The following is an 11,548-nucleotide window of genomic DNA, read 5'->3' on the forward strand; positions in this document are numbered from 1 at the left end:
GAAGGCCCGCACACGACGGCGGCCACGCGGGAGGAGGCGGCGGCGCTCGCGGCCGCGCTGGCGAACCGGGACCCATCCGAGCTACTGGAGCTGGTGCGGGGCCTGGGCGCGGAGCAGCAGGCCCAGCTGGTGGCGGCGCAGCGGGGCGGCGTGCAGCCGGCCCAGCCGGCCCACGTCCCGACGGCGGCGGCGGCCGAGGAGTACGACCCCGACGACCCCTTCTGACGCCTGCGCAGCTCTGATTGCAAGCATGGCATGCACCAGCCGGAAGGAGGCACTCCCAGGGATCGGTGCTGAGGTGGTGGCAGGGTACGCGTCAGTACTCTTATGTATGCCTCTGGGCACCATGTGGGCCTGAAAGTCAGGTGAAGCAATGGTCTGGGCAGGCAGGAACCACGGGATCATAATCTCAACAATCTAGCTCCCTCGATACAGCGGAGTGTGCTGTGGAGGAGATCTTGCGGGTACCCACGATGCACTATGCGATCCGCACGTGTGTCCGAGCACCCAACCCAGGCCGGGCGGGCCCCCCCCCACGTGCGTCTCGTTCGTGTCCCCACTGCCGCAGCTGATTGGGGGCCCTTGAGGGCCATGCATCCGGAATAATGGCAATATACACCCACCTCTGAACAATTGAAAGGCTTGCCGAGCTTACAGGGCGCATGGGTCTATTCGACCAAACCCTCGCCTAGGTCGGGACCGGGTCACCCACACGCATCATCTACTCGAAGCAATCCCCAGGCCCACGCCAGCCTCAAACCCCAGTCGGAGCCCCTCACCAAACCCTCTGACACCCAGCGACTCTGTCATGGTGGCTCAGGTGTCCGCCATCCAGGTGCCTGCCGGAGGTGGCTGGCCCGTCGTGGTGGCCGCACAGGGCGCCGGCGTGCACCGTGGCGAGGTGCGGCACGTGACGTTCTTACCTTCTCCTGCTCATTGCCAGTTTTGATGGGGGACGGGGTGTGCGGGGTGAGGTTGCATGTGGGGTGCTCAGAGTTGGCCTACGTAGCCCTCTCAGGGTTTTCGCAGGGACGAGTGACTCCTCTGACCTCCCTTGCTCTACTTGGGAGTTCTGCAGCCCATCCTCTGGCTCGATAAGGTTTTAAAGATTACATGACCAGTCGCCTGACCCCTCCAATGGGCCAACCCCTCTCACCTCTCACCTCTTCACTCCCCCCCCAAGGATGTGGCCATCCTGGAGGCCAACCGCCCCTGGCCCGGCGCGGCGGAGCCCTCCGGGCATTCCACCGACAGCGCGGCCACAGGTCCCCCTGCAAACGGCCTGGCCAACGGCGGCAGCGCCCACTCCACTCCCCACTCCCACCACCGCCCCGCCGAGGCCACCTACAGCGTCTTCGCCGTGTTTGATGGGCACAACGGCGCCGCGGCCGCGCAGCTGGCGGGCGACAAGGCGCTGGGCCTGCTGGAGGACCGGCTGCCGTGGGGCGCGCCCCCCGTCGACGTGGCGGGCCCCGGCGCGCGCGCCTGGCGCTGCGCCATCCAGCGCGCGCTGGTGGAGACGCTGGTGGAGCTGAACTGGCTGTTTGCGGGGCATGGCGTGGTGGCGGGGTGCACCGCCACCATCGTCCTCCAGGTGGGCTGGCTGCTCACGGCGGCAGGCGTGGGCGACTCCCGCGCGCTCCTGGATCTGGGGTCCGAAGTGGTGCACCTGACGGAGGACCACCGCGTGGCCAGCCACAAGGGCGAGCGGCGGCGGCTGGAGGGCGCGGGCGCGCGCGTCGCGCCCATCCACGTCTCGGGTGAGCCAGGGGTGTGGGGGGAGGGCGAGGGAGGGAGGGGGAGGGGTGCGCGAGAGCAGGGAAGGGGAGTGGAGGTCATGACTGTTCAACAGATTGATCTGCGCTGTGCGAACCAGTGGCCGGCCGGCGGCCGCCCGGCATGTGGGGGGGTGGGGCTGCCCTCGCTGCGCTATGCCCATCGTACCTGGAGCCTGGGCCAGTGCGTTCTATCCCCACCTTGTTGCTTCTTCCTGTAGCATTGTTTCCCCCCCCCCACACATACGCAAATACACACAATTCCTGCAGGGTACGGACCCGCCGCCTCGGCCAACGAGGGCATCGGGCCCCTCCGCGTGTGGCCCGGCGGCCTCTGCCTGTCGCGGGCCGTGGGCGACTTTGACGTGGGCAAGGTGGTCCTGCCCTTCCCCCACGTCAAGCAGGTGGGGGGCCTCTACACCGTGGGTGGGGAGATGGTGTGGAGGGGCACGGAACTGTCGAGAATGGGAACGGGTGGCGATGGCAAGAAGGGGGCACCAGGCAGATCTTCCATGCAGTCCCATTCTGCGGTTCCCCAGACGCCGAGCGCAAACTTACACACACACCATGTCCATGTCTTGCAGTCTGCTCATGCTGCCCCTCCATTCCCAAGCACTCACCCTACTCCCACTCATCCCAGGTCCTGGTCCCAGAGACCGGCGCTCGCCTGTATGTGGCCTCTGACGGGCTGTGGGACGCGTTCGAGCGCGACACCAAGGTCGCCAGCATGGCGCGGGCCTGGTCCCCGGACGCCGCGCCGAGCCGCCTGATCAACGCGGTGCTGTCGCTGTACGAGGGTCTGAAGGACGACACCACCATTCTCGTCGCCGACCTCCTGCCCCCCGGCCAGACCTTTGCCGACGTGTGCGCGCCGCACACGGCCATGGCCGCCGTGCTGCGCCAGGGCCAGCGCCTGGCCGCCGCCGACGCCGTGCCAGCCGGCTGCGGCTGCTTCGGCGGCGGCCGGCGGCGCGCGGCGCAGGGCGACAAGGCCCCCCAGAGCAGGTCCGGGGTCAAGCCCAGGCCCAAGGTGCGTGTGCTGGTGGACGCTGACGTGGCAGGCCTGCTAGGCCTCATGGCCGCCAAGGGCGAGGCGGTGGGCGCGGGGGGGGGTGCGGCGGAGGACGCCGCCGAGTGGTATGACGCCAATGTCGGGGCGGAGCTCATCCGAGTGACGGTGAGAGGACGGAGAGTTTAGTTTGTTGTCAAGGGGGCTGGAAGGCAGGGTGCCGGACGGAGCGGCGCCATGGTCTCAAAAGTCGCCACTCGGGCATGGCAACAGCTGCCGCCGCCATGCCAGGGATCCTTCCCTCATGTGCGCCGTCTGCACCGCCTTTCTCCCTGCCGCCGCTTGCTCACCTGTGCTCCGCCCACCGCCATGCCCTTTCACTGCCCTGGATCCCCTTGTCCTTCCCTCACTCTCATGGATCGCTCGTGACCCCCCCCACCTTCGCCAGGAGGAGGCGGCCCAGGAGTGGCGCCGCGCGATGACGTGCCGGTACAACGGGCAGTACGTTCCCGAGCCCGAGCCCTCCACGCGCTGGGCGCGAGGCTTCCCCGTGGCCCTCCGGGACGCCGCGCCTGGGGAGGCCGCGCCCAAAGACGGCGGCGACGAGGGCGAGGCGCCCTCCCCCGCCATGTCGCGCAGCGTGTCCACCTTCTTCCGCAGCTCCGTGGCCCAGGATGGTGACGACTACGCGGCCAAGTTCGGGCACTACAAGACGGTGCCCGGCCGCGGCGGCGGCACCCGGGCCGCCGGCGCCGGCCACGGCGCCGAGGTGGACGGCAGCACCTCGGTGCGCGTGCGCACGCCGGCGCAGGCGCCGCCGCCGCCCTCGCCCAGCGCCAGCAACCCCAGCGTGCACGTGGGCGCCGCGCGCGCCGGGGCGCGCGCCGGCGTCGCGCGGGGCTCCCCGCTTGAGCGCAGCGCCTCCAGCTCCATCGGCGAGGGCACGCCACCCGGGTCGCAGGACCCCTCAGTGCGCGTGGGTAGCCCGCTGTCGGGCCCTGGCGCGCACGGCGACGAGGAGCCGGAGGGGCTGGCCCTGCTGGTGGCGCGCGAGTCGTCGCGCGACAACCCGCGCGTGCACTTCGGGCGCCAGGACTCGCTGCAGGAGGCCGGCGGGGGGGGAGTGATGCCGCCACCGGCAGAGGAGGGGGAGGAGGGCACGCGCCGGCGCGGCGCGCCAGCTGGCGCTGGACCCTCCTCGCCGCCGCTGGCGGGCCTGAGGCCTGTGCGCGTCGTCCGGCGCCAGTCGGGCACGCTGACGTTGGAGCCCGCGCCCTCGCCCCAGCTGGCGGCGCCGGGCACGAGCTCGCCGCGCGACATCGCGCTCAGCGGCGGCGCCTGGGAGCAGGGGCGGGACGCCTCGCCCTGCACCCCGGATGTGGCGCTGGACGCCGCGCTGGGGAGCAGCGGGTCGCGCTCCAAGATGCCGGTCATCCTGGAGGCGTGAGGCGCCGCTTTGGAAGGGGGGGGAGGCTGGGTCGGGAAGGTAGACGGCGAGGCGCCCCGGCGCCGGCGGGGGCAGGAGCACCCTATGCAAACCGCCGGCAGGGGCTTGGCGCCATCGAGCTGGCAGGCTTGGCCTCCATAGACCCCTGGCCAGCGCCCTTGAACGGTGTGCTCAAACACCCCTCCATCCAACCATCAACTTGCTCGAAGCCCCGCCAAGCTCCTGATCGTTCCAACCGAGTCATACCAAACACACCCTGTCGCTTGGTCCAGTGCAGTGCCTGCTCTTCACGCCCCTACCTTTACCATTGCCGTGCCCGGCGCGTTGCCGGGCACTTTTCCCTTCCACGCCCGCAGAGTTCCTTTGAAAGACCCTCTCCTTGTACTCCCAGCGGCTGGGCATGCCCTGTCTGCTGTCGCTCCCTGCTGCTGCTGTACTATTTGTGTACATGTGTGCTTGTACCCAATTGCAAAGCCAAAAGATTGGGGCATGTGTCTTGCCGACCATACCGGAACGAGCAGAGGGCATGGACAAACCATTCATAGGGTGAGGCCACGCAGGACCGACCCCAAGCTCTGCTACCCCTGGTGCAGGCAGCGCCGGGGAGGGGGGGATCCGCCCCCAACCCGGCACCCGGCCCCTCCCTCCCCGCTTCGGGGTTTGCTTGGGCGCAGCCGGGGAAGACCCCTGTAGAAAGCCCGGCGTGGGGGGGGGATGAACGCCTCAGGGTACGGGCGATCACTGTGAACTTAGGGTTACCAGACCGTACTTGGACGGCCGTGTCGGGGCGGGGAGGGCGTGGCGCCGGGGCAAGGTATACCGAGTGGGAGGGGGCGTTTGAATCGCCATATGATGCGTGCTCCCCCGCCTGTGACCCACTTATGGGTTAAGCCCATTACTAGGACATCACAATGGCTCAGATCATGATGCAAACATGCAAGTATAAGCCAGCTCGAACGTAGTTTGCTTGAATCAGAACGGCGCAGCTGGGAGGCCTTGCCGGGCAAGAACCGTCTCGGGCACTCCCCGGGCCGCCTGGAGTCGCGCCGACGGCGCCGTGGACATGTCTGGCTGGCCAGAATTCGTCCGCGATGTGCAGACGGGGTCGACCAAGCTGCCGCGGGGTCTGCCCCAGGTCAGGTCCGGGACCTTGGTCCTCGACGACCAGGTACTAGGTGGGCGGGAACGGATCGCATGCATATGCCCGCGTTCGGTGGACAGGAGGATCTCATCATTTCCCAATAGGTCGACCCTGCAGGACTTCCCGGGGGGGTACTCAGTCATGTGTCGGTGCCCGTCCACTACCTCGACCTCAATGGGGCGCAGGCCCACAGCCTTTCTGAGCTGGGAGGTTCCCCAGAGCTTTGGGCCGGCGTCACCAAATTGTATGCCAGCAATGGCGCTCTGCGCAGCCTCCAGGGCCTGGAGCTGCTGTGCAATGTGAGGTTCCTGTACCTGGACCACAATGAGCTGCCAGAGAGGGAGCTACTCATGCTGAGTGGTGAGTTTGTGCAGTATGCGGTTCACCTTGACAAGTGCTCGAGGCCCAGCAACGCTCTGCAAACACATTGAGTCCTGCACTCCAGCCCAGCGATTCACAAATCACGCGTGATCACTGATCCACCAAACCCCAGGGCTCCCTCGACACCAGCTGGAATGCCTGGACATCCAAGGGAACCCAGGTTTCACAGACGAGGTCATGCAGGCGCTGATGGATGGTGAGGGGGGTCAGGCGGGCAGTACTAGGTGAAGGGAGAGGGTTAGGGCTAGGGATGCTTGCTCATGTCGATGCTGGGCTGTCGCGCACATGCCACCTGCTCAGGCCTGGGAGCTGCGCCGTGTTGCTTGCCTAAGTCGTCCTTGGCCCCTTTTGTCCCACAGTGCCTGGCCTCTTGTCCCGCACTGAATTCCTCAATGGCGTGCGATTGAGGGATGGCAGACGATGAGCAGAAGAAGCTCGGGAGGAGCAGCGGCTACGTGGCATCCTCTCGCAAGAGAGCTGTCCCGAGTTTTCCCTGGATACTCCAACCTATGAACACACGAGCCCCACACTAGGCGTGTGCCGTTGGACTGCCCCTGCTAGCTTTGCACAGAAAATTGGCAGTTGCTCCAGGCGTTTACAACGCCGTGGGGATGTGCGGCGTTGCCCCAACCCAGCCGGCATTCAACAGAGGCCCGGAGGCGGCGGCCCGGCGCCCCAGGTCCACCAGGTGCCTAAGGGCAAGGGCTGGGGCGGGGCCTAAGAGTGAAGGCCTCCCCAGCCAGGCCCTCCATCATCAACCGCGCTCTCACAGGGCCTGCCGTCTGGCCCATGCCTTGCTGACTTTGGCCAGTCCATACCGCGCCGACTTGACGACCCCCCCGCTCAAGAGGCCAAGGGCTGTCTGGCGGAGGCTGGAGGCCCGCACGATGCTGGCCAGGGCGCTCTGCACGCTGTGCCTGGCAAGGTGAGGGGCGGATTCCAGCTGCCTCGCCAGCTGGGCCGCAGTTTCTTGCGGGCTGGGGTGGCCTGCCGCCGCCGCCTGCAGGCGCTGCAGGAGTGCCTGCGATGACGGAAGGGGGGTGCACCTGATGAGTGCCCCAGCTTGTAGTCTCGATGTGAAGTGGAGAGGAATGTCCACGCTTTGAATTATTAGCACTGAGACCCAAGTTTGCCACGCCACAGCCCGTGTGCATGCCATAATTCCATCTGGCGAGCATTGGCCCGGCACAGCCCATATGCAGTCAAAAGGGCACGCATGATCATTCCTCCCCCCGCCCTCCGGCCGGGCCCCCTGACCTCTGGCAGGGCCTGGAGGTGGCGGGCGCCCAGGGGCTCGCACCGCTCGCTGGTCCAGACCCCAGGGCCCAGCGCACGCAGCGTGCCCTCCTCTTCTATGGCTCGCCGCAGCGCCGGCGCGTACAGCCTGCCCAGCGCCGGCCCCTGCCCCGCCACAAGGCGCTCCAGCTTGGCCCCGTCCTCGGCCCAGCCCATGCGCACGTCGCCGCGGTAGCTCAGCGCGCACAGTGCATGCAGCAGGTCGGGCTGGCCAAAGGTGGGCGGCAGGAGGAGGCGGCAGACCAGCAGGGCGCTGGCCAGGTTCCGGGCGGCCGCCGCGTGCAGCCCGGGCGGGGGGGCGGTGACCCAGGCGACCGGCTTCTGCAGGCGACCGGCGCAGTAGAGGCTGTTCCACTGGGTCAGGTCGCGCTCCAGCTCCGACTCGCGGATCACGCCATATTTGACCAGCTGCAGGAGGGGGGGGGGGGGCGGTGGGGGGAAGGGGGGGACTGTAGTGGGCGGGGAGGACTAAGTAATCGTCATGGAGGGGCAGGATGTGCACAACATCGCAAAGGGCTTGCGCTGGAATATACGGGGTCCGGGCATGAACTCTGTTCTCCACATAACAATTGATTACTCAGTCACACCATTTACCTGGTCGCCGATGGGGACCAGGGTGTTGAAGTAGACGCCCGCGCCCAGCCCCTCTGCCGCCCTGCTGATCTGTGAGGACAGAAGCAGGAGTGTGGCGGGGATGTGAGCTGATTGAGGGTACTGGAAGCCAGTGCAGGCGCTGAATTGTGATTGGACAGCCCTTGATGCAGAGCGGCACCCTCCCTACCGCCACACTCGGCCAGACTTGCCGTGCTGGCGCCCAGGCTCCCTATGCAGGAGTAGTGCCCGCGATTCCGGGCCAGGTTGCGGGCGTGCCATTCCACAGGGTCTGGAACAGCCAGTATGAAGTCTAGCATGGGTTTGGTGAGGCCTGGGGAGTACAGGCCCGGCTGATGGAAGACGCCGGAACCATACCCAAAAGCCGCCGAGGTGGCGGGGAGGTGGGACAGAACCTCGCACAGCACCGGATTCGTCGACGGCTGTGCATCCGGGTCGAAGAGATAAGGTGTGTGATGGGGCTCGGTCACGCTTCCAGTCCCCATCCCACCCGCTGCCGCCCTCACGAGTGCATCAGCTCGTGGCGCCGGCCGGCCGACAGGTTTCGATGCCCAGCATCAGTGGCAGCATCCTTGCGGTACGCCCATAAAAAGAATCATTACTATGGACTATATCGCCTATTGTTTCTACAGGGATGGCACCTTTCGGAGTTTCACCTGTGTCTTGGTTTCGGACAGAGCTCGTCACAGCAGGGAGATCTGCCGGGAAGGAGGGGCACACACGCGCTGAAGGAGGCCTTTCGATCGTCTCAACCCCATGCCCACGGTCCGTTCACCTTGGTGTAAGCCTTAGTTTTGGTAAAGTCTGCATTTGACAGGTGGGCGCGCAGCGAATGGGGAGACATGAGATCCCCGGGTTTGGTGTGTTTTTGCACAGTCGCGAGGAGGTGACACCGCTCCCCCGCTTGCAGTCTTGGCGAGATCTGCCGCTGAATTCCATGCTTGATCAGTTCGTGCTTCATCCCTGGCAGGTAGCCTAGCGGTAGCGTCATGAGCTCGCTCAAGCACGTCGGGCCCCTCACCGTCGAGGTCACCCCCGGCAGACCCGAGCAGGGTGACACGCCCGCTGTCTCGGCCGTGTACCGGAATGTGGCAGCCGCCGAGAAGTTTACCACCACTGTAGATGGCTCTACTACCCTGTACGAGATCTTCAAGGCCAGCGCTGAGAAGCATGCTGATCAGAAGTGAGTCTTGGGCCATCGTGGGAGAGGCCTGCTGGAGGTGCCTGCAGCCAGAGCTGGGCCAGCGTGCATGGCTTGGCTGTGAGCTTACGCTCCCCAATCGGGCACGTCAATCGGCATAGCTTTTGGGCACTCGCTGCCGTCAGGTTTATGCGCCAAGGCACTGCCACACGCTCACTCCCACCCGAATCCCACTGTAGGTGTCTGGGCTGGCGCCCCAGGGGCTCGGACGGCAAGTGTGGCCCCTACAAGTGGCTGACGTACAAGGAGACCCAGGGTAGGGATTCTTGTGGCTTTGTGTGGGGTGGCTTTTGTGTGGCTGTTCCGGGTCTGCCTGGCTGACACTGCCAATTTCCTTGCTTGCCAACCCTCCAGACAGTGGTGGAAGTCTGAACCAGGTTTCCTGGTCAACCTGAAACCTGTCACTCCATGCACCTGCCTGCAGACAAGGCCTACTCATTAGCGGCGGCCCTGCAGAAGCTGGGTTTCGAGCCCCATGGTGAGAATGTTCCTGAGTCAGTGGTGGGAGATGCCAGGATTGCTTGAGTATTCGTTGTGGCGGCTACAGCCTGGGGGTGTGCTTGAGCGTCTCGTTGTCATCAGAACACACGTGCTCATTCTCTTTGCTTACCCCACAGACAAGCTGGGCATCTACAGCTCCAACAATGTGGAGCACATGCTAACCCTGAAGGCCGTGGATGTCATCTCCGCGGTCGTAGGTGGGTGGGATCTCATGGTGCCCGTTCTCGCACAACGCTCGAGGGGAAAGGGGAGCCAGTCTGGTTGGGATGTGTCTGACTGGATGTGTTTTGTTCCTGATCAACCTGGTGACCTCCTCTTGGTGTGAAGTCTCCCATCTCACCCAAGTACATGAATGCCACCCTCCCGCAGTCCCCATCTACGACTCCTTGGGCGACACCGCCGTCGAGTACATTGTCGGTCATGCGGGTGGGTGCAGCTTGTGGGGTCCGGAGGTGTGAGGGTCGCTCATCCACGCCGCCTTGGCCCCGACTCCTGTCCCCACCCTCCTCAACTCCGTGGGCACCTTGCTCCGCCCTCTGCCACGGCCATCGTCGCCGCCCCACTCCCCCCCAGGCCAAACACAACCCTGCCCCCCCTCCCCTCACCCCAAACTATCAACGTCCACTGCCAGAGGTGCGCGCGATCGTGGTGGAGGAGAAGAAGGTGTCCCAGCTGGCCAAGGTGGCCAATGGCATCTCCAAGCTGGTCAGGGATGTGATCGTGATCGGCGAGCCCGGCTCGGAGGCCGCCCCCCTGCGCGACGCGGGCATCGAGGTGCACGGCTTCGCCGCCCTGGTGGACGGCGCGTCGGCGTCGGACGTGGCGCCGCACCCGCCCGCCCCATCCCACCACGCCTGCATCATGTACACCAGCGGCACCACGGGCACGCCCAAGGGCGTGGTGCACACCCAGGCCAGCATGACGGCGGTGATCGCGGGGGTGGTGAACCTGACCCGCCAGGGGCACATCCCCGTCACGCATGACGACTCCACGCTGTCCTACCTCACCCTGGCCCACATCTTTGGCCGCGTGGTGGAGGAGTTTGCGCTGTCGCGCGGCGCCAGCATCGGCTACTGGCAGGGCGACGTCAAGGCGCTGATGGACGACCTGAAGGAGCTGCGGCCCACGCTCTTCATCGCCGTGCCGCGCATCCTGGAGCGCGTCGCCGACGGCGTGAGGAAGAAGGTCGCCGCCGGGCCGGCCCTGTCGCGCGTGCTCTTCAATGCTGCCTTCACCGCCAAGCGCCTGCTCCTCAAGACCGGGCTGTCCCACGGGTGAGTGGCTGGGGGAGTGTGGTTGCTGTGGGGCTGGCAGGGGGAGTTTGGGAAGGGGGGGGAGGTCAACCCGGGGTCAAGCGGGGAGGTCGGGAGAGCGGGAGGAGAGACGCAGGGTGCGAGGGAGAGTGGGAGGAGAGACGCAGGGTGCGAGGGAGAGTGGGAGGAGAGACGCAGGGTGTGAGGGAGAGTGGGAGGAGAGACGCAGGGTGCGAGGGAGAGTGGGAGGAGAGACGCAGGGTGTGAGGGAGAGTGGGGCTAAGCGTGAGGTCTGAGCAGCAGGAGTGTGGGTGGTGCCGGGGGCGAAACAGGGATGCTGCGCACGGCATAGCCGCCACCCCTCTGTACTTGCCCTGCCTCGTGCGCCGCGCCGCACCGCACCCATTGTTTGTCGAAAGGAATCACACGTGCACACACACAATCATTCGCTCCGAGCCAATCAGCACCCCCACCCACCTCCTCAACCCCGCTGCAGGCTGGCGGGTTTGGGCGGCGACCAGGTGGTCTTCAGCCGCGTGCGCCAGGCCATGGGTGGGCGCGTGCGTTTCATCGTCTCTGGCGGCGCGCCGCTGTCGCCCGAGGTGGAGGACTTTGCCAACGTGGCGCTTGCCCCGGTGCTGCAGGGCTACGGCCTTACCGAGACCTGCGCCGCCTCCTTCCTCATGATCCCCGACCCGCGCCTGGCCTACTCCGTGGGGCCCCCCCTCTCCGCCAACGAGTTCCGGCTGGAGAGCGTGAAGGAGCTGAACTACAGCGCGGAGGACTCGCCGCCCAAGGGCGAGGTCTGCATCCGCGGGCCCATGCTCTTCCAGGGCTACTACAAGGACGAGAAGAAAACCAAGGAGGACATGGACGCCGACGGCTTCTTCCATACTGGTGTGTGTGGTGGGGGGGGGGTTGGTGGGAGGGTT

The 11,548-nt window shown here is 66.3% G+C and overlaps 5 protein-coding genes across 5 annotated transcripts in view; 4 read left to right on the forward strand and 1 right to left on the reverse strand.

Annotated features, from left to right (window-relative positions):
- F751_0984 (Regulation of nuclear pre-mRNA domain-containing protein 1B) overlaps positions 1 to 225 on the forward strand; it is a gene marked incomplete at both ends in the record, with an annotated part of 2,381 nt that extends 2,156 nt beyond the window's left edge. Inside the window, one exon of the mRNA XM_011403181.1 lies at positions 1 to 225. This exon is cut by the window's left edge and continues 1,630 nt beyond it. Within this exon, the coding sequence (XP_011401483.1) occupies positions 1 to 225 (225 nt within the window).
- Positions 226 to 808: 583 nt separating this feature from the next.
- F751_0985 (putative protein phosphatase 2C 5) lies at positions 809 to 4,231 on the forward strand (the record flags this gene model as incomplete). Its single annotated transcript, XM_011403182.1, has 7 exons — positions 809 to 901; positions 1,184 to 1,360; positions 1,505 to 1,760; positions 2,046 to 2,179; positions 2,416 to 2,706; positions 2,776 to 2,952; positions 3,233 to 4,231. 7 exons carry the CDS (start codon positions 809 to 811, stop codon positions 4,229 to 4,231), a joined length of 2,127 nt encoding a protein of 708 aa, XP_011401484.1.
- A 1,063-nt stretch (positions 4,232 to 5,294) lies between these two features.
- Positions 5,295 to 5,981, forward strand: F751_0986 (hypothetical protein; the record flags this gene model as incomplete). The annotated part of the gene is made up of 3 exons (XM_011403183.1): positions 5,295 to 5,406; positions 5,490 to 5,732; positions 5,866 to 5,981. 3 exons carry the CDS (start codon positions 5,295 to 5,297, stop codon positions 5,979 to 5,981), a joined length of 471 nt encoding a protein of 156 aa, XP_011401485.1.
- Positions 5,982 to 6,519: 538 nt separating this feature from the next.
- Positions 6,520 to 8,146, reverse strand: F751_0987 (Mitochondrial translocator assembly and maintenance protein 41-like protein; the record flags this gene model as incomplete). The annotated part of the gene is made up of 5 exons (XM_011403184.1): positions 6,520 to 6,774; positions 7,011 to 7,256; positions 7,365 to 7,457; positions 7,644 to 7,704; positions 7,839 to 8,146. 5 exons carry the CDS (start codon positions 8,144 to 8,146, stop codon positions 6,520 to 6,522), a joined length of 963 nt encoding a protein of 320 aa, XP_011401486.1.
- Positions 8,147 to 8,650: 504 nt separating this feature from the next.
- Positions 8,651 to 10,346, forward strand: F751_0988 (Long chain acyl-CoA synthetase 1; the record flags this gene model as incomplete). The annotated part of the gene is made up of 6 exons (XM_011403185.1): positions 8,651 to 8,844; positions 9,042 to 9,118; positions 9,287 to 9,340; positions 9,480 to 9,560; positions 9,733 to 9,789; positions 9,997 to 10,346. 6 exons carry the CDS (start codon positions 8,651 to 8,653, stop codon positions 10,344 to 10,346), a joined length of 813 nt encoding a protein of 270 aa, XP_011401487.1.
- Between the last annotated feature and the right edge of the window lie 1,202 nt (positions 10,347 to 11,548).

This window comes from Auxenochlorella protothecoides (assembly GCF_000733215.1).
Source record: "Auxenochlorella protothecoides strain 0710 unplaced genomic scaffold scaffold121, whole genome shotgun sequence".
Taxonomy (NCBI): Eukaryota; Viridiplantae; Chlorophyta; class Trebouxiophyceae; order Chlorellales; family Chlorellaceae; genus Auxenochlorella; species Auxenochlorella protothecoides.